Source organism: Ahaetulla prasina, chromosome 4 (genome assembly GCF_028640845.1).
Source record: "Ahaetulla prasina isolate Xishuangbanna chromosome 4, ASM2864084v1, whole genome shotgun sequence".
Taxonomy (NCBI): Eukaryota; Metazoa; Chordata; class Lepidosauria; order Squamata; family Colubridae; genus Ahaetulla; species Ahaetulla prasina.
In genome coordinates this window covers 119,089,310-119,111,409 of record NC_080542.1, presented here as the reverse complement: position 1 = coordinate 119,111,409, position 22,100 = coordinate 119,089,310, and the positions used below count along the sequence as shown (strand labels likewise).

The 22,100-nt window shown below is 36.3% G+C and overlaps 1 protein-coding gene across 9 annotated transcripts in view; it reads left to right on the top strand.

Moving 5' to 3' along the window:
* Positions 1 to 22,100, top strand: part of PLXDC2 (plexin domain containing 2) — a 468,973-nt gene that overhangs the window by 345,516 nt on the left and 101,357 nt on the right. For 6 of the 9 annotated variants that reach the window (XM_058181933.1, XM_058181930.1, XM_058181927.1 and 3 more), the window contains 3 exons: positions 1,136 to 1,174; positions 10,670 to 10,830; positions 12,903 to 12,981. In XM_058181933.1, the coding sequence (XP_058037916.1) occupies positions 1,136 to 1,174; positions 10,670 to 10,830; positions 12,903 to 12,981 (279 nt within the window). Of the gene's footprint in view, positions 1 to 1,135; positions 1,175 to 10,669; positions 10,831 to 12,902; positions 14,877 to 16,570; positions 20,197 to 22,100 lie in introns of those variants that run through there. The other 3 variants (XM_058181928.1, XM_058181931.1, XM_058181925.1) reach the window with 3 other exon arrangements.

The following is a 22,100-nucleotide window of genomic DNA, read 5'->3' as shown; positions in this document are numbered from 1 at the left end:
CTCTAAATTTTAATTCTGGCCAATTTAATAAGTTTTTTAATTGTATTTATAGTGTATTATGTATTTTTACTTGGCTGTGAACCGCCCTGAGTCCTTCGGGAGAAGGGCGGTATACAAATTTAAATAATAAATAAATAAATAAATGTGTTCTGCCAGCGAAGCCTCAAAATAAGTGTGCTGTTCTGGCACCAGAAAACAACATAAAACAGAATTTCCTCAAGAGATTTTTTTTTAACTACAATATTATGCCAAAACCAAACCTCTCATTAAAAAAATCCACACCTAGAAGAAGATCTACATTTCTAAAACCTTCATGACCCCCAATGCCAGGGATGATCTTCCTCTCCAGACTTCACTGGACAGGAAACACAGCTTAAATTTATACAACTAAAATGTCTCAACTCAAAGGCCATTACTTCATGATCAAAGCCTATTATTACTATAAATACTTTTATTCTTAGCTTTCCAAACTTTATAACCTACCTTTGATTGTTAAACTTCATGGTATGTGGTTAAATAAACAACCCTCTTCAAGCAGCTGCCTAATGTGCTTGTTTGTGACTACCTCAGAATCAAATCAAGTAAATTCCTTTAACTGAAGAATCAACAATGTTTTATATAGTCAGGATTGGTAAATTTCTTCTCCAATGTTCAGATATTTTTGTCCTGACTGCCCTCTTCTCAATCAAAAAAGAGAAAAGGAAAACATTCTCCACATCAGCTTAGTTCATCGTGTTTTCCTAAATCCATTTTGTAATATTGCCTTTCATTGCTGTAGTATAATTCAGAAAATTTTGATATAGCAGTTTTAAAGATAAATATTACCACTGACTTTGAAATAGCATAAGATCAGCTCTAAAAATTTTGTATAATAGTTATGGAGCCGATCTTTAATACAAATGTAAACTGCTATAGAAACCTTTTTTTAAATTCCCCACTGATTCATAGGACCAATCCTCCAACTCTTATTCAAGAGTGTCGTATTTGTTTAAAATAATTTTAAACATATGATTTGTATCAGTTATCTCCAGTACACTTCAATAAATGCTAAATAAATGTAAAATGCTATATAAACATAGCATTAGATGTTTAGATAAAATTCCTTTCTCTAATAGCTTTGAATTTCTTTTTCTAGATGATACCAAGATAGCTCTACACCTAAAAGATAATGGAGGTAAGAGCTGTTATTTTTTTGCATTCAGATTACATGAGCAGATCATCTAAATGTCATTCCATAAAACCAAATTGGTCTAGTAATTATCCACTTACCTATGCTACAATACTATGCAAGATATTCTGAGAGAATGCTTAGTATAGTCAGCTATCATAATTTGCATTACTCATTGTATCAATGAAGCGAACCTCTTTGAATGCTAATTTATTTTTAGAATATATATCCTATCTTCACCTAGACAAACAAATATAGATATAAATGTTCATATTCAAATCACAGCACCTATTAATTGAGTACAACAAAACAATAACCTGAATCAACGCTGGCAATCAATGGAGTGACAGATGTCACAGCCAGATTGCTCTTTCTATTAGGCTATTAAGAAGAGTTAGCTCCAGTTGCCAGAATAACTCTCTAACTATTAGTAAATCTAAATCAAAAATTATGGTGTTTGGAAAACATCATCAGAAACATAAGTGGCAATTATGGCAATCCCATATAACACCTCTCCTGCACAGGCTGCACTGGCTTCCGGTGGTCTTTCGGGTGCAATTCAAGGTGTTAATTACCACCTTTAAAGCGCTCCATGGCATAGGACTGGGTTACTTACGGGACCGCCTGCTGCTACCGGTGATCTCCCATCGACCAGTGCGCTCCCATAGGGAGGTTCTCCTTGGGGTGCCGTCGGCCAGTCAACGTCGGCTGGCGACACCCAGGGGGAGAGCCTTCTCTGTGGGGCACCAACCCTCTGGAACATGCTACCACCAGGTATCCGTCAATTCCCTGATCTTTGGACCTTTCAACGCGAGCTGAAAACATTTCTGTTTCACCGTGCAGGACTGGCCTAGTTTTATTGGTTTTAAGTTCTTCAATCAACTCTAACTTTTCCTTTGTATTAACTGATTTTACTTTGACTGAAAACCGCCCTTTCCTTTGGGAGAAGGGCGGTATAGAAAAAGAAACAACAACAACAACAACAACAACAACAATAATAATAATAATATGCTGAACCAATTAAATAGGTTAACACCTTTGTATATTTATACATAACTTTTTTCCAAGACTGGGTCTTGGATTTGCCCTCATCAACGGAGTACACTTAGAGCAAATCTTGTTTGAATTTACGGCTTAAATTAAAGAATCATAATTACCAGGGTCCCTAACCCCATTATTTAAAGTATGGTTACCCCCATGCTCTAGAATGGAGCAGAAGTTTGGGGTTCTATATTCTACTACAGTATTAGAACAAACATTGTTCCAGCACCCGAGATGTATTTTGGGTGTAGATCTAAGGACATTTGCTACAGCAGTTAGAGATGAATTGGGAATTTATACAATGCATGCACTCTAAAATCAGAGCATAACTACTGGCACAAAATCAATGAAATGGAGACTGATGGACTCCCCAAGTTATGTTTATTAGAGCAGATAAAATCACAGTTACAAACCTCTTGGATTACTAAACTGACAAATTTTGTAAGAAGCTGTGGTCTTCCTGTCTCTTGTGTAACAGAAGAACAAGTTTTAAAAAGCTGCTCAAAAAATCAAGGATTTAGAAGCACAAAATGATATAGTTATCCTTAGTAAGGTTAGTAACTTGAAATGGCTGAGCAAATGTAAACGTACTTTTCAAATAGATAGCTATTTAAAATTACAATTATCAAAACATCTTAGGGGGATAGTTACGTGAGCAAGATTGGAACAGCTTGAGAAAATGGTCAGATATGGAAGATTCCATTTATACCCTATAATGGATGTCTCTTCATTTGCAAAGCGACAGAGGTAGAAAAACTGGCTCAGATCCTATATGATTATTGCCTTTATAAGAGGGTGAAAGACAGGTACCTTGGTCTATATACTAAACGAATGACCTATTGGGAACCCCATATCAAAACAACTTACCTTATGTGTGGCCAGAATTTGAAAACAACATTTAATAGGGCACAGTACTTGAGCAAAATGGTTCAATTGAGATCGGCATATGTGGGACTGATTGGGGTAAATTGTAGGGATGATTCTGAAAAATTATTTTATTTTATTTTATTTATCTATATATTAAATTATCTTATTTTATTCCAATTTCATTTTAAAATTTATTTTATTCCAATTCCATTTTACACTGTTTTTACTGGATTTTAGTAACAATTTTTGTTTGGAACTCTGCGTTTTGGTATGGCCTATGGGTTAATCAATAACGTAACCTAACTAACAGTGTGAAGACAACAAGCATTGTCAGTCTTAGATACCTGGTCAGACATTTTTTATTTTTAACTTTTATTTTTGACAGATAGACAAGTCTGAGGAAATGATAAATGCCAGAGCCTCCGTTACTTTAACTTTTTTTTTGTTAATTCTTTTTTCAAATGTTTGCTGTCTTGTATCAATCAGGTTAATGTCCATTTATCTCACATTAATAAAAGGATTTCAGGAATTGACAACCATAACAAAAATCTCAAATTTAGATTTTGTTCTTAGCAATTTGGAATTGAACAAGAAAATTATTGTGGTGCTTCAGAACCATTTCTTCTGTGTATATTGCATTTCATAAAATCAAAATTAGATGTGCTGTATTTACTGAAATAATCTGGACATTGATGAATCTCGGTTGCATGAATGATTCTATTTATTTTTATGGGTGATTATAATGAATGTAGGATTCATTTTTGTATTCTGTTTTGTTGACTTTAATTCTATGTGCACTAGTTAGAAATAAGCTAGTTAATGCTTCAAATTGTTTTAAATAAATTACCCCCTAAATCAGGCTGAGATACAGTTGGATCTGCCCAACATCTAAGTTTCCTTTCGAGAGTTTCGAGAGTTTTCTCTGACCTTGTGAGATTGATTTCTCTGACTTTTGAGTTTGTTTAATTTTTAGCCTATCTATTTTACTTTTCAAGCCTATACTTTTTATTCATGTACTTACAACTTTTTGGAAAAAATTTTCACAATTGAGCTGTATGACCAGAGAATGTTGCGCAAGTTGTAAAAGTGTGCCAATTGCAAAGCAACTGAATGATGATGTGACTACAGTATGCTGCATCCAAAATGCTTAGAATGATTTTTCAATCATTGTAACTTTGAATATAAGGGACGCGGTGGCTCAGGGCTAGGACGTTAAGCTTGTCTATCGAAAGGTCGGCAGCTCAGCAGTTCGAATGCCTAGTGCTGCTGTGTAACGGGGTGAGCTCCCGTTACTTGTCCCAGCTTCTGCCAACCTAGAAGTTTCGAAAGCACGTAAAAATGCAAGTAGAAAAAATAGGGACCACCTTTGGTGGGAAGGTAACAGCGTTCCGTGCGCCTTTGGTGTTGAGTCATGCCGGCCACATGACCACAGAAGATGTCTTCGGACAGCACTGGCTCTTCGGCTTTGAAACAGAGATGAGCACCGCCCCCTAGAGTCGGCAATGACTAGCACATATGTGTGAGGAGAACCTTTACCTTTAACTCTGAATATATATATATATATATATATATATATATATATATATATATATATATATATATATATATATATATATATATATATATATATATATATATATATATATATATATATTTGTTTTCTGAGGTTTTCACGGTGTTTGTATATAGGTCTTTGGTTGTTCGGGTTTTCTCCCGTGTAAGATTGGAAGTGTCTTGGCGACGTTTCGACAAGTCTCATTCGTCATCTTCAGGCTTCAACCGTGCTTCTGGGAGCAATGTGTGATCGCAGCTGTTTCTTCCTTTTAACTGCTAGTGGGGGTTTGAACTGATTGGGTGGGAGCTTGGCTGTGCTCTGATTGGATGGGGGTTTTTCTGTGCTCTGATTGGATGGGGGTGTGTCCTGTGTTGGTGGGGGCTTGGTTGTGCTCAGTCTAGTCTGTGCTGCAGGGGGATTTGAGCTGGTGAGCTGCATAGCTGTTGTTTGGCTTTGTGGTCGTGCTACATCTTCATAGTGGGTGTCAGTCTGCTGCATGAATGGATTGGAGGGGTTTGAAATGGCTAATGTTGCAGCTGCGGTCTGGCTTCTGGTCCTTGGTTGTGCTTCATGATCAGTGTGGGTTTGGGTCTGCTTTCTGGGTGGATGTGCGGTGGTGACATCCTGTGTGGACCTTGTGAGTGTGGGTCTGGTGTCATTCCTCGTGTTAGGGACTCGTTTGTCAATAAGGGCGGGTTTCCAAATGGCTGGTAGGCGGGAGGTGTCATCTCGTTTGTTCATGCTGTGTGGGCGTTTTTCTTTTTTTTTTTTTTTATTCAAAAAGTTTTATTAGTCAAAAAAGGTTTATACAAATACATATCAGGTATGGTAAATTTTCATTTTTCTTATCTAAAATAAGAATTTTACTCAAATTTTTTAACACATACAACAGCCATAAGGCAAGCAGGTGACACGAAGTAGCTAAGTTTGCAAATTTTAAATACGTAATAAAGAAGAGTCAAGAATAAACAGAATATCGTACAAAAGAGAATAAGGAAAACCAACACAATCCCAAATATCTTTATCACTTCCTAGTTTTGGATCTCAGAACTCTGGGTTCAGCCTGACCCAACTCCAGGGCCGCAACAGCGGCAGCCGCTTCAGCCCCATGATCTATAACCTCCCCTTCTTCAATTCCTGGGTCATCTGATTCCAGGGAGGCTTTGTGTTCCTCCACATAGGCCGTAGCCTCCGCAATTGGACTGATTTTTTCGTAATGCCCTCCCGGAAAATCATCAATCCTCTGGCATCAGCCATCTGAAGCCCACCCTTCTGGTACAATTTGCTTGACAAAAATAATATTTCTTTCTTTTTTCACGTACCTGTCTGGGAATCTGCCTCAGAATGGCTATCTCCTGCCCCTGTAAATCAGTGCCCCACTCCTATGTTTTCTAAGAATTTCATCTCGCCTCTTCTCACAAATTTGACATGAACCTCTCTGGGAACTGCATGCGTGCATATTTAATTAACTCTATAAACTCGATCCACATCCCAATTCATTAAATCAACACCTCTCCCAAGAAATTCTCCCAACAATTTAGTCACAACATCTCTCAAGTCTTCTTGGTCCACTTCTTCCAAATTTTGAAACCTAAGGAAATAAGACATTTTATCCATCTGTAGTCCAAGCACAGCATTGCCTGTCGCTCCTCTCTTTTCTGCACTGCCCGCATCTCACCCTCCAAACCTTCCACTTTCTGCTTGTTTTCTGCTGAAACTTGTTGAGTATCCTTTAAATCCTTTTGGATAGTCACAATTTCTGCTCTTATTTCATCCAATTTCTTGTCCATATTAGATAACTTTTCCAAAATTCTCCATCTCTCCAGCAGTTGGTCTCTGACCTTTGCCATTAAGGAAAAAAATACAAAATCCTCAGGCAGGCACAGTATCCTTGTAATTTCCTCCGGATCCACCAGGGGCACTCACAGGAGCAACGAGTCCAGAGTACAGTTAGTCAACCAGGAAGTCAAGGGAAGTGATGTCATCAAAATTCTCATAGTGAAGGCGGAAGCTGGACGCCACCACTGTTCCCCAGAAGGAGGGGGCCTCAAACCTTCCCAGTCTGCTGCATGTATGGATTGGAGGGGTTTGAAATGGCTAATGTTGCAGCTGCGGTCTGGCTTCTGGTCCTTGGTCGTGCTTCCTGATCAGTGTGGGTTTGGGTGTGCTTTCTGGGTGGATGTGTGGTGGTGACATCCTGTGTGGACCTCGTGAGTGTGGGTCTGGTGTCATTCCTCGTGTTAGGGACACGCTTTGTCAATAAGGGCAGGTTTCCAAATGGCTGGTAGGCGGAGGTATCATCTCGTTTGTTCATGCTGTGTGGGCGTTTTCTATCTCAATGGCTTCTCTGATTATTCTGTTGTTAAAGTGTTCAGTTTTGGCGATAGTTCTGGTCTTTTAAAGTCAATATCATGTCCTGTGACTTTAAAGTGTTGGACCAGGGAAGAAGTTGGTTCCTCTTTTGAATGAGTTCTTGTGTTCTTCAATGCGTGCACTTATTCTTCTGTTGGTTTGTCCAATGTATGTGGTGGGGCAGGCGGTGCATGGGATTTCATATACTCCTTGATTTTCTAACTCAATTTTGTCTTTGGGGTTTCTTAGGATGGTGGGTATTTTTGGTTTGTGCAGAATGCTGTCTTGATGTTATGTTTGTGGAGGATCTTGCTGATTCTGTCTGTGGTGCCTTTTATATATGGGAGGAGGGCTGTGCCATTTTCTTGTTCTCTGTCTTGGATTTTAGTGGGGGGTTCTTTTTGGATTAGTTTGGTAATCTTATTTCTCTGGAATCCATTGGATGTTAGTACGTTAGTGAGAGTGTCTAGTTCGGTTTTAGGTGTTGTTCATCAGCTAAGCATTTTGTTCTAGAGATGAGTGTCTTGGCTACGGAGTTGGTCTGTGCTGGGTGGTGGTGTGAGAGTGCAGATAGCGGTTTGTGTGTGTTTTCTTCTGGTAGATGGTGTGTCCTAGGGAGCCATTGGGTTTTCTGTAGACTAAGACATCTAGGAAGGGAAGTTGGTTGTTAACTTCTGTTTCCATGGTGAACTGTATTTTGGGGTGTAAGCTATTGAGGTGTGTGAGGAAGTTGTCAAGTTTTTCTTTCCCGTGTGGCCAGATTATGAAGGTGTCGTCTACGTATCTGAGCCAGAGTTTGGGTTTGTGATCAGATTTTTCTAGTGCTTGGGTTTCAAAGTGTTCCATGTAGAGATTGGCAATGACAGGTGAGAGGGGTGATCCCATGGGTGCTCCTTCTATTTGTTTGTATTTTTGTCCGTTATAGATGAAGTATGTGTTGGATAGGCAGTGGTTGGTCAGATCTAGGATGTGCTTGGGGGGGTTATATTTGTTTTGGATAGCTGTCAAGGCTTCTTTGATTGGCACTTGGGTGAAGAGGGATATGACATCAAAGCTCACGAGTAGGTCGCTGGGCTGTAAGTTTTGTTTCTTTATGATCTCTATGAACTGGAATGAGTTTTTACGTGTGAGGTGATGGATTCTGCATAGGGCTGTAGTTGTTTGGCGAGAAATTTGGCTAGGTTTTGTAGAGGTGAGCCTATGGAGCTGACTATGGGTCTGAGTGGGGTTCCTTCTTTGTGTATCTTGGGAGGCCATAGAGCTTAGGGCATCTGGATGATTTCTCTCTGGGAATGATTCTTTGTTGGATTTCTTCGCTGATGGGGAGGCTTTTATTTTGGATCTAGTGGTTTTTCTAGGTAGGTGGTGGGGTCTGTTTTAGGGGCTTGTATGCAGGGTCTTGGAGTAGGTTGGTTAATTTGGTTTGGTAGTCAGATGAGTTCATAACCACCGTGGCGTTGCCCTTGTCTGCTGGTAGGATTATTATGCTGGTATCTTTTTTCAGGTTAAGTAGTGCTGTCTGTTCCTCTTTGGGTAAGTTGCTTTTGGGTGGCTTGCTGGTGCAGAGGATGTTGGAGATCTCGAGTCTGATTTTGTTAGCGTCATCGGGGTTGATTTTGGTCAGGCTGGTTTCAACTCCGCATATAATGGTCTCAGTGGGGATGTATTTGGGAGTGACTGCAAAGTTGAATCCTTTGGAAAGGACATCGGTTTCAGCTTTGGTGAGGATCCTATCTGAGATGTTATGCACTGTTTGTTTCATGTGTGGCTGTGAGGGTTGAGGGGTTTGTTTCTGGCGTATATGTGTATATGTGTATATGTGTATATGTGTATATATATATATATTTGTTTTCTGAGGTTTTCACGGGTGTTTGTATGTAGGTCTTTGGTTATTCGGGTTTTCTCCTGCGTAAAATTGGAAGTATCTTGGCGACGTTTCAACGAAGTCTCATTCGTCATCTTCAGGCTTCAGCTTCGTGCTTCTGGGAGCAATGTGTGATTGCAGCTGTTTCTTCCTTTTTAACTGCTAGTGGGGGTTTGAACTGATTTGGTGGGAGCTTGGCTGTGCTCTGATTGGATGGGGGTTTTTTTGTGCTCTGATTGGCTGCGGGTGTGTCCTGTTTGGGTGGGGGCTTGGTTGTGCTCAGATTAGTCTGAGTTGCAGGAGGATTTGAGCTGGTGAGCTGCACTGCTGCTGTTTGGCTTCGTGTTCGTGGTCGTGCTACATCTTCGTAGTGGGTGTCAGTCTGCTGCATGTATGGATTGGAGGGGTTTGAAATGGCTAATGTTGCAGCTGCAGTCTGGTTTCTGGTCCTTGGTCGTGCTTCCTGATCAGTGTGGGTTTGGGTCTTCTTTCTGGGTGGTTGTAATAATCAGAGAAGCCATCAAGATAGAAAAACGCCCACACAGCATGAACAAACGAGATGATACCTCCCGCCTACCAGCCATTTGGAAACCCGCCCTTATTGACAAACAAGTCCTTAACACGAGGAATGACACCAGACCCACACTCACGAGGTCCACACAGGATGTCACCACCACACAACCATCCAGAAAGCAGACCCAGACCCTACAATGTGAAGGGGTTTGAGTTGTTCATGTTAGTGCAGAGTTTCTTAAACTTTTTCTCTCAGGACCCCTTCACACTTTTTATTATAAAAAACCCCTAAAAAGCTTTTGCTTATTTGGGTTATATTTATTGTTATTTACTGTATTAAAATTTAAAACTAATGCTTTCGCTTCTCACAATTGTTTGTGAGAATTTAATATTATATTATTATAATATAATAATATATTTTCAACCTACCATGGCAAATAATTTTGTTTTTGTGAGCTACTCAGAGAGGCTTGAGAAATATCAAGGGGTCCTAGGAGCACAGAGGTAGTCCTCATTTATTTACCCTGTAGTGTTTTATTTGTTATAAAAAAATAACAAATAAAATTTGATATTACTCTTGTTTTGGGGATTATCCAAAACCAAATTAATCTTGACCATCTGCTATTTGGCAGTAGCTACTAAATAAGTAAACTACTTGCTAACTAACTGCTACCAAGTAACTAAACAGTAACCAAATTTATCAGAACCATAGTTAGAAATTTTAGAGAGAGAGAGGTTTGCTGCAGGACAAAACTCCCTCAGATGTTTGTATTTCTTTTTATTAATACACAGCATGGCACATAATACTATAAAACTTGGCAGAATTGTGGCTTTTAGCAATATTTTTATATGCCTGTTGGATTCTCTTCAGAATCAGAATATTGATAGATCATTTAATACCCATATGCTCCACAATAAGACAGAAGTTTAGAAATGGTAATTTCTACATCTCAGATTTTATTGATTCTTCTCAGAAGCCATGATATTTTACGATGACATTTAGCTTTTAAAGTAGTAATGCATGTCTGCAGGTAATTTTTAATATGTTATTAGGAAATAAAAGATTGAGATTCTGCATGATTTAATTGCAGAGTACCTAAGTGGCATGAATAGAAGTGGACATTAATATTGTTTATTAATCTAGAAATAATAGGACATCTGGAAATTGTCTTTGCAGAGATATTATAATGAGTATTTAGCACAGAAAAAGGCATGCCTCATTTTGTCAAGGCAACAGATTATTTTATATGAGGAAAATAAAAGAGCTGAAATGAATTTGTGCCAAGCTTAATCTTTATTTTTCTCACAGCCTCTCCAGATGACAGCACAGAAGAGAAGAAAAGTGCCTCTCTTCACACTGGCTTAATTGTTGGGATATTCATTCTGGTTCTGATAGTAGCTGCAGCAATCCTTGTGATTGTTTATATGTATCACCATCCCACCTCTGCAGCCAGTCTTTTCTTCATTGAGGTAAATTGTGTTTTTCATAATTGGTCTACAGCCTACAGTATTGTGAAAAGCTAGCTTTTATCATCTGCCCTAAAACATTGTAATATTTTCAGACACCAAGTAATATTAGTCTTTGTTTTTGCCTGGCATGTTGTTATTATTTGTGCTAAATTAAACTTATTTGCATTTAGTTAAATGATGTGATAAGTAGCAGGGAGTGTATCTTGATCTGGTAAAGCATGGAGCACTTCATCATGATTTTCCCCCCCAGAACATTGTGTTATAAAGACAGCTTTTAGAAAATGGCTGGTTTCTGTGCATGATTGCTGAAAACTATCACACACACACACACACCTCGCAGACTTTGATTAATCTTGGAAATAGTTTGTCATGAGTTCTGTGTGTGATGATGATCTTACTGACAAATGTTAATTTAGTACATTTATTTAGTTGTCATGTTTGTATCATACCACAGTCATACAGAAATAATCCATATGACTCTGAAGTGAAACTTCTCTGATCACATGATATGTTCAGCTGGGATCTCCTAATTCCAATTCAGAAGGCTGTCTAGGAATTATAACATTGCTCTTTAGAATATCTGGAAGTACCTATGAAGGACAAATGTTCTAAGTGCATTTTACTTCTAAGACCAATACTGAAAAATCAAGGAACAGAGTACCTTTAGGAATAATATTTTGGCATTAGGCCACTTGGTCAGAGGTAGGAAATATGATGCAGGTAACTGCCAGATGAAGAGTGTTTGATAAATTGATAATGTGAGATATGTTACTAGGTTTCATCAACAGAAGGAAGATATTTTTAAAATTGAACAAACAAAAAATAGCATAATCCTTTCACTGGCTTCCCCTCCCCCTCTAATTATTTATCGAATGATTTCTCCTTTCCCCTCTTGGAAAAAACTTGTTTCTTTAGCAATAAAATCTTTACCTCAGGGTCCCAATTCAGCCTTTTCTTTTTTAAGGATAAAGTTTGCTGATATATTTGAAAAATAGAAAGTTTCCCACCCTAAAAAAAAAAAATTCTGCACCTTTCTTTCCACTTGTATATACTATACTACTTACATTCTATTGTCTTTAAAAGTAATTTGGTTGAAATATTTCTATAGATATTTTCTTTTTTCCATAATATATGCAGTACACGTATACTCAACTTATAACCCCTTCACTTAGCAACACTTTCAAAGTTACAATGGCACTGGAAAAAATGTCCTCAGTCCTCACATGTATAACCCAAATATGGGCAGTAGCAAACAACATTTAATTTGACGGTTTCAGCATCCTAGAGCCATGTGATCAACATTTGTGACCTTCCTAAAAGATTCTGACAAGCAAAATCAGTGGGAAGCTAGATTCATTCAGTGACTGCATGATTCATTTAATAACTTCAATGATACACTTAATCATGGCCCCCCAAAAAATGTGGTTGTTAAAATGAGGCACTAGTCATTTAACAACTGCTTTGCTTAGCAACAAAACTTTGGTCTCACTTGTAGCTATAAATTGAGGACCACCTGTATAGTAAATAATAATAATAATAACAAAAACAACAACAACAACAGAGTTGGAAGGGACCTTGGAGGTCAACCCCCTGCCCAGGCAGGAAACCCTACACCACTTCAGACAAATGGCTATCCAGTATCTTCTTAAAAACTTCCAGTATTGGAGTATTTACAACTTCTGCCGGCAAGTTGTTCCACTGATTAATTGTTCTAACTGTCAGGAAATTTCTCCTTAGTTCTAAATTGCTTTTCTCCTTGATTAGTTTCCACCCATTGCTCCTTATTCTACCCTCAGATGCTTTGGAGAATAGTTTGACTCCCTCTTCTTTGTGGCAACTCCTGAGATATTGGAACACTGCTATCATATCTCCCCTAGTCCTTCTTTTCATCAGACTAGACATACCCAGTTCCTGCAACCATTCTTCATATGTTTTAGCCTCCAGTCCCCTAATCATCTTTGTTGCTTTTCTCTGCACTCTTTCTAGAGTCTCAACATTTTTATGTTATTCAGAACAATTATTCAGAACAAATCCAATACTGTGAATTCTTTGTGCCATGTCTTCTTTTCTAGCGTCGCCCAAGCAGATGGCCTGCAATGAAATTTCGGAGAGGATCTGGACACCCCTCCTATGCTGAAGTGGAACCAGTTGGTGAGAAGGAAGGCTTCATTGTATCAGAGCAATGCTAGGATTATTCTGTGACAAATCACCAGTACTGGCCTACTGGTGTGAGAAGTTTATTCTGCCTCACATTTTAAAAAAGAAACTTGAAGCTGCTGTAACCTGAGGAAAATAGCTTGGATTTCTGGAAAAACCACAAAGGGGAGGGGGGACTAAATGATGACCCTTTACAGAGTGTTTTGTTTCAGAGCCATCTGGCATACAATATTTCAGAAACATGTCTCTGAAACACCTCCATTCTGAAAATAAAGTATACATTTGCCTTTTTTTTAATTTAAAAAAAATATAGAATAATCCAGAAAATGTACCAACAGCTTTAATTCAGAAGAGTGATTCCCCACAGTATTTGATGCAGCAAGGTAGTTTTGTTTTTAATATACAAGGTTTTTTTTTCATGCCTCGAGGCAATCCCATAACTGATTAATCTGTTGGTGAGATCAACCTGATGCAAATAAAATAGATTAGTCACTATTTGTATTTCCATGAGTACTATCACTTTGATTTTCTAATACGTAGCTATAAAATATAATCAGAAAAACTGCTTCTTGTATTCTGTAGCCCTTTAAATTGTAATTGGTTAATCACAACTATAGTTCTATAGTTGACAAAGCACTAGAGAGATTTGTAAGATTTAGAAAAACAAAAAAGAAGCAAGAATGTTTTTCACTGTTGTGAAATTAGGCTCTCCAAGGGAAACATATAATGAAATTGTACTAATATTCAATTTAAATATTCACAAGAGGTGAATTGGGGTGCATGGGTATGCATCACTTAGTTATAAATAAATCCCATTGAGTTCACTGAGACTTATTACTGAATAATTACATACAAGGCATTTAGGGAAGGAAGTTTCTTTTTAAAAAATCCAGATGATGGCTACACCTTAGGCACAGTGCTTGTAAAAGGAAGTGGGGTTTCAATCACAATCAATCATAGCTACTCTCTTAAATTTTGAGAACATTCTTGCAGATGAATCTGGCACAGAGGATTGGACTTCCATCTTTGGGGCATTATTTATACCCCAGAAAGATGGTCTAAAATAGAAGAGGTAGATATTTGATTGATATTTGAAAAAGAACAGCCTTGGAACACAGAAAACAAAATACCCCTCAGTATATCCACATATTTTCACAGTTTTCCAAGAGCAGTATTTTTGCACCAGTGCCCTTCTTCCCTAGAAAAACATGAAACATATTTCAGTCCTTACAAATTCATATAGAGATATTGTTTAATGCACATAGTAGCTGCATAAATATATATATAAATATATATATTTTTATCACTAACACAAGGCAGGCTCTTGTGGCTGTTGAGAGTGCATTGTTTTTGTCATCCTGACGAGAAATAGATTGTATTGCTGCACATTTCCACTGAGTTGTAAAATAGTCCTTAGTATTAAAATAAATGTTTATGTTGCAGAAGAGAGAGTGGTTCATTTAATAGCAGTGTCCTAATTTGGACTGCCTTTCAGAGCCACATTTTCTTTAACAACGAATAAAACCATTCCTACTCTCAGTGGGAAAAAATATTTTTTACGAAGTCCCAATGAAATAATTCTTCAGATAGAAAATAGAAATGTACCCTGAGATCTTAAAAATTAAGATTTTTTTTTACATTTTGCATGGATAAAATTCACCATTTGTATTTTTACACACATAGTAACAGTACTTGGTTCATGGTAGGGTATTATCTGCAGCTTCAGGTTTCAAATTGTTCAGTCACTTTCTTAGATAGCATCTTTATAATACAATCGTTTACATTTCATATCAGTACATCTATGGTTCTTGTTTTTTTAAAAAAAACAACAGACTATAACACCATGATTTTTACTTGTTATTTCATTCAGTAAAAAATACAATTATGTCTTTTCCTGTATTCATTCTTTATTCTGTTTAAACTGGTTTACTATGTATTTAGAATGTGCAAAACCCACCACTTGGAGAATGGAACCGCCAGAATATCATGTCCAAAACAACATAAGTGGCTTTTGTTTTCAAGGCAGAGCCACTCTCAGAATATGGCAAACCACTTCTGGTTCAGATTAATTTTCAAAAATTTATAGACCATCCCTGGAACAAGGGTTTGGCACATCATTGCTATGTAGTCACAGTTCATCAAGAGCATTGACTTGTGGCTGCTAAAAATCCAGGGAGTTGTAGTCCAGTACACCTGGAGGGCACCTAACTGGAGCAAGGTGATTAAGAATATATTTATAAATGTTATAAAAAGAATTTATAAATATTATTATTGTAAGTATTATTATAGAGAGCCAGCTTGGAGTAACGGTTAAGAACCAGAACACTGTAAATTCTAGTCCCAGTTTAAGCTGAAAGCTGACTGTATGACTTTGAGTCAGTCACTGATCTCAGCCTAATTCATCTAACAGGGTTGTTATTGTGGGGAAAATAGGAGGTAGGAATATTAGGTATGTCCACTGCATATTAAAAAAATGGAAATAAAAACTGAATAATAAAAATTTAGAAATAAACCATAGTGGCTTTGTTGTGAAAATGTTAAAGCTCATTTCATTATTTTTGTCTCTGTAAATAATTTTTTCCCTTTCTTGATCACAAAATCTTACATGAGGAGACTTCTTGTTCACTTCTGTGAGAAAGGCTCCAAGTGAGTAATTGTATTATATTGTCTAAGTATAAGAAAGAAAGGAGAAAGTTTCTTCAAGTTTAGGATTAACTAGATCAATATTGCTCAACGTGGTGCCCTCCAGCTCTTTTGGGACTACAGCTTCATTATTTTAGCTTTGAGTGTGTCATCGTTCACAGATTTTTTTTTATAAGAAGATTAAAGCATGTGCATTTAAGTCAGCATTGGCTAATGTATGATCTTCAAAACACTTGGCTGGTACCACTATCATCTTTCACCATTGGCCATGCTGGTTAATGTAAGTGGAAGTTCTTTAGCAACACTGGCATCCTTCATCTAAGTGGAGATAAGCTCTATAAAGTTCCCATTGGGTCTCATATAACATAGTGGTAAGTATTATGGGTATTCTGACATCATGACTGATAATATCAATTTTCTTAATATGTTATTCTACTGCACTGGCTATGATGCAGCAAAATATGCATTTTCCATGAATGCTCATTCAGTGTGGTTTCAGAAATTATTGTATGTAAGCAAAAAAGAAAAAAAACACAGCATATATCTGTACAGAGGGATACAGATTTCATATAAAGGGAGCAAGTGCAAGGCTGTAGTCAAGATAGTGGCAATGATGGTAGGATTAAAGTTCCGCCCATTTTTATTTGAATCGGGGACATAAAAAAACAGCAGAACCTCAATTATACTATCACTATCACTATTTTAACTTTTTTAAATCACATCCTGTGGATGCTCCTGAATAGGTAGGTGCATTCATTTTGAAAACGAATGAAAGACTTAATTTTTATAATCTAATAGAACCGCAAACTCCACCAAGGAAAAACTAAGCAAAAGAGCATTTCTCTCTGTATTTCTGTCTGTCTGTATGTATCTCTCTCTCTCTTTCTCTTCATTTCCATGCATTTTTGCAATTTTGATTGATTGAGTCATGGTTTTGCAGTGGTCATCAAGCCTGCAACTCTGCACAGTTCACTGGAGAAGAAGGAGAAGAAGAAGAAGAAGAAGCAAAATGAATAGGTTGAAGCATCACTGTAGTTTCACAGAATTTTGACAAAAACTTTGACTTAAAGGGACCAAAAAAAAGGGGAGGGTGAAAATAAAATTTATCTTTCTGTGGCAGAAGGAACTGTGACTAAATAAGTGTGTGCCTATTCAATATCCTGTTCAAATTTTACTTGTTGGTAGGGAACTTCAAAGGCCCTGTTTTTCTTCTCAATATTTTTCCTAATTTAGTGAAAGAAAGCTGCAAAAGATTATGACTTATTTTCCATTTCATACTGTGAATTCTATCTGCCAAGTTTAGTAGAAAAAGTTCTAATTTTAGGAGTAGTGTAATATTTAATTTAATTGACAAATAGCATTCCATCCTGCAGGATAAAAATTGGCCATATACTTTATTATAATCTAAGAGACTCAGGAAAATTTCTTATGCTATGAAGTTTAGACAAAAGATTTGCAAACATATAGCCAATTCTGTATACTTGGTGTGATCTTGAGATGAAATGTCACCTGACCAAGAAAAACAAAGTCAAACCCAACTCCTCCTAATATAGATTTCCCTAGAAGTTTGTAGTTTATGGTCATTGATTGACTGTTGTAGAATGCACAACTTGAGGAAAGCTGGTTCAAGCAAAACCTAAAGGGTAATAAAAATGGCTTTAAAAAGAAATAGGAACGTGGTTAGGTAAAGTCAATAAAGGGGAAGTTGAATAACAAGTCCTGCAGTTATTTTCCGATTTTTAAAATGAACTTTTAAAGACTTTTAAAGACTGACTTCTCAAAGCCTATCCAAGGTTTAACTAAGGGGAAAACTGAAAGGGGGGAATCAAAAAGATGGTAAAAGGACACAGATACTGAAACAGCTAGAAGCTAGAAGCAGCAATAGCCTAGAAATAGATGCAGCTACTATAATGGTTCAAAGAAAGTCAGTTTATGAATACTCCTTCATGTTTCAAATTATGTCTTTTTGCGGGATTTTCACAGATATGTTAGATGATGACTCGTCTGTTGGTTCAATCTCAGGAAAGAAGCGCTTACATTCTGAGGAAAACGTTTGATAAGATCTCCCTTAAAGGAGTGAGATCTGATGCCACCTCAGGTCTCCAGGACAATAGTAACTTACTGCTTGTAATCTCACTCACAAAAGAAGTTTTTTGGTGAAATGTTTGCTTTCTGAAGTTTTCCATTATCAGAAGAGTTACTGTTGAATGTGAAAAACATAGCTTTTGTATCTGAATATCTTTTATTACTGTAACCAGTTCAGAACAACAAACACATAATGGAAAATTTCTGTAATAATCATAAAGATATAACAAGTTTGAAAGAAAATTGTTTCAAATGAAACATTTATAAACTATTGGCTTGCTCTTATTCAGAAGCACAAATGAATGTGCCAGTGTTTCATGTATAGGTTCGAGGTGTGATATTTGTAACATTTAAATTTAATATCATTCCAGAGACTTGTTCCTGCCAACAAGAACAGTGATAATCTCTCCTAGAACAATGTTTTTTACAATTCTGTGGCTTTAAGGACCTTTAGAAATTAGAAATAGATTGAAATTTTGGACAGAAGCCATCAGAAATTCTGCTATCCTGTTCCCTAACAGTTTCATTTCTTTAGGAAATACAAGGAAATATATCTTGTCCTTTTCTGATTTATCTTAAGAAATCAAATCTAAGTCAAATTATAATTAGATGAGTCACTGCCCCAAATTGCTTTTAAATTATTTGCGGCAGGAAGTTATTTCAAAACTGAAATATTTTGAAACTTGAATACTGATGAAAAACAAAAAATATGAGATTAATTGGTTTTTGGCTATCTTCAGAACATTTATTCATGTTTATCACATCTTTCCTTCAAAAATAAAAGACAGATTAATTCTCATTTAACCCTCAGCTACAAATATTCTCCTTTATTGGTACCTCAGATTAACTGGTTTCTTTTCAGTTGATATGAGAAATCATGTTCTATTCAAAGTAGCTAACACCTGAGAATTGAGCCAACATATTAATCATTTATGTTCATTCTCTTTAACCAATAGACATATTCCTATGAATCCTCTGATTCCAAATCTGAAATCTTGAGAAATAGATTTATTGCAGAGTGTACTTGGATATAATCCACATTCTACTTTACTACACTGCTTGCTAAATTCTGTTTCTTCCTGTGAAGCAAAAATTGTAATGAAATTACATCTGGTACTCTTGTAACTCTTTGATTATTTTTGTTATAATTAAAACAGCTTGTCAAAAATAAAGAATCCTTTCATGCACCATTGTATAAGTTCACATACTGTAGTCACAAAAAATATTAAAATATATTTTTCTAAACATTAAATGGACAGAATCTCATATCTCTTGAAACTGCTTGTGGGAACAATTATCTTTGGAAATTTTGGCCAATTACTTTTATTAAGGTTGGATGCTCAGTCAGCCTGATGTTTAGATTCTGAGAGTTTGATTCTGAGCAGCTCAGGGTTGATTCAGCCTTCCATCCTTCTAAGATTGATAAAATGAGGACCCAAATTGTTGGGGGGGGGACTTTGTAGACAGCTTAGAGAGGACTGTAAAGCATTGAAGCATTATATAAGTCTAAGTGCTATTGCTATTGAAACATCCACTATCCAGACTTTTTTTGTCTTTCTTATCAACAGATATTAAGCCAGATATTATGTAGTAGAGTCTTTTCTGTTGAATTCTAAAGTCCCAGAACACTTTGGTTTCTTCATTTTCTATTATATTGTTTATGGTGTGGTACCACCAGTTCTTGCTTGCAGGCAAATTGTATTTCTTGCAAATATTCCAATGTACCATTGTTGCTACTTTGTGATGCTATTGTTTATAGTCAATTTATGCAGTCTTTTTTTGCAGCAGCTACTTAGATGATCCACTATTTCTTCAGCTTCTTTGCAAAGGTAGCATTTGCTGTCTATTGTTGTCTTAGTACTACCTTTGTATGCATTTGTTCTTAAGGCTTGGTCTTGTGCATGTTTGGATAATCAGATGCCTAGAAACAACAGCAGTCAGTAGAAACTTTGTGCAAAGATCAGTGGTACAATAGAAGACACAGTTGCTGATCAGTAGTTATAATATGAGAGAGCTAATATCAAGGAGATTCACTGTCATCACTACTGTGATGAGAGAGCTAATATCAAGGAGATTCACTGTCATCACTACTTCATTGCATTGATTATATTATTTAATTTTAGGTTCCAGCTAACCATGTTGTCATGATCCAGTAAGTGTTATGTCGAAAACCTGTTAATTAAATTAAGTAGATTCTTACATAAGGTTCTTAGTTCTGAAAGTGCTAAGTAAAGAGTGGTGGTGGCTAACAATTTGCAATATAAATTTTGACTGAAAGGATTTCCCACCTTTAAGACATTAAAAAGGATCCACACAGCTTGCTATAGAAACATAGTTTCACAGTAATGATTGTATTAATAATTTGTGCATCAATCTCAGCTGTTCTAATCAATACAAGTAATTTCATTCAAGAATTAGCGAAACTTCAATAACGTTGGACATTTGCCAAACTGATACCCTTATCTTTTGCTATGAAGAGTACAAACGACAAGAAAAAATATGTCAATATCTTCTCTGCCTGCACCATAGTTACACTAAGAGCATCAGTTTTCTATTGACGATGCCTAGGAACCATCTTCTCCCTACAAAAAGATATGTACCAAAAATAATTAAAAATTACTTGTATTAATAATTATGTACTTATTATGTACATATTTATTACATATAAATTATTATAATTTAGGTATCTCGATGTATTTGGATTCTGTTCTAATCAGCGATCCCAGGATAATTCCTGACATTCTCCAAGTGATCTTTAAACTATAGATCAGATTGGAAGAAGTAAGAACATTTAAATCCAGACAAACAAAGGTTTTATTGGGCTGGCCTATAAACAACTCTCTGAATAGTGTCAATAGAAATGGATGTTTTTTCATTTGCAATAAAGTTACAAATTTTAGCAAACAAAATCCAAAGAACATATCATGCTCCTCCAATTTCAAAACTGTCCAAACCTCCAAAAAATTGATCCAATTTCACAAAATGGGATAATTTATTAGTGTTTTCAATTTAGACAGGTTGTCACCCTTTCAGCATTAACTGCTGCTGGCCTGCTCTATTATTGTTGCTTTTATTGTTGTTATTGAACATGTGGTGCATGTTCAATGTGATAAAATACTCTAAAGAAGGCAAATTAGTGAATAAATTAAAACTGTAATCCCCAGCCTTTGGAAACAGGTGTGCACATTTCACACAAATTAGTCCAGATTGCTTAGCCACAAGATCTGTCATTCAAAATCTCCCCAAGATAGATATTATAAATTGAATGCATTTCTAAGTAGTTGGTAAGAATGATATCAATTTACATCTGGCTAGAGCAATGTCTTAAAATGGTCCATGGCCAAAAATTTGAAAGGAAAGCGATTAATTAAAGCAATTAGTGGACCACTCTGGAAATACAGCAAGCTAGAGGAATCTAGTTCGATGGAACTGAATTGCTTAATTTGTGAATTTTCTTCTTTTTAAAAATTGATGATTTCTGCCTGAGATTTGATGTCATAACAAAACATAATTAGAATTAGGTACTGGCCACTCAATCAAAAAGGCAAAACAAGAGAATAACCTATTATTTAGATGTTTGCTTAATGACTTAGTTGAGATGACAATTTTGAAAAGACCTTTTGAGTCAGAAATTGATAGCAAGGAATCTTGTTTGTTTGTTTATTAAATTTATGTGCTATGCAGCTCACTATCCAAAGCAACTGTGGGTAGCTTACAATACAATAAAAATATAAAAACATTTCAGATGTAACAAAAATCTCAATGTTAGGAATTATCCTGGGATCGCTGATTAAAACAGAAAGCAAAAAACTTTTTAAGGCAAAAATGGATAAAGAGAAAAATTGGAATAAATTGGAATTAGGACTTTCTTGTTCTGAATAAGAATTGAGAACTTTTGTAAAATACTGTAATTTTTCTTCAGTAGTTTTCAGAGATAAAGGTAAAATTTATTCAGTTTTATAGTAGTGGTACAACATCTGTTTCATACAGAAATAAATACTTACATATTTGCATTTTGTTACCATTCTGGAGGCAGGCTGCAGCATTTACATGAGAATAGACGTATGGTGATTCATCCATGTAATTTGCAATTTGTACTTCTAGAAGTTGGAAAGTGAGCTATGATGCCAAAGAATTTAAAAGTGCTCTTTTAACATATATCTAGAAGAAAACCTTAGAAAAAGATATTACCTAGTTGGGTAATGAAACATTTGCAAGAAAACAAGCAAGCTCAGAGAGCATCAAAGACCCCTCAAAGAGAGTGATTATAAAAAATATCAGGTCAAATAACAATATCAGCCTGCATTATGGGCACATGTTGGGGGAATAGTTTTTGTTATCCAGTGTTGTGAACTTTAACAACTAATAAGTTGTAATAATTGTAA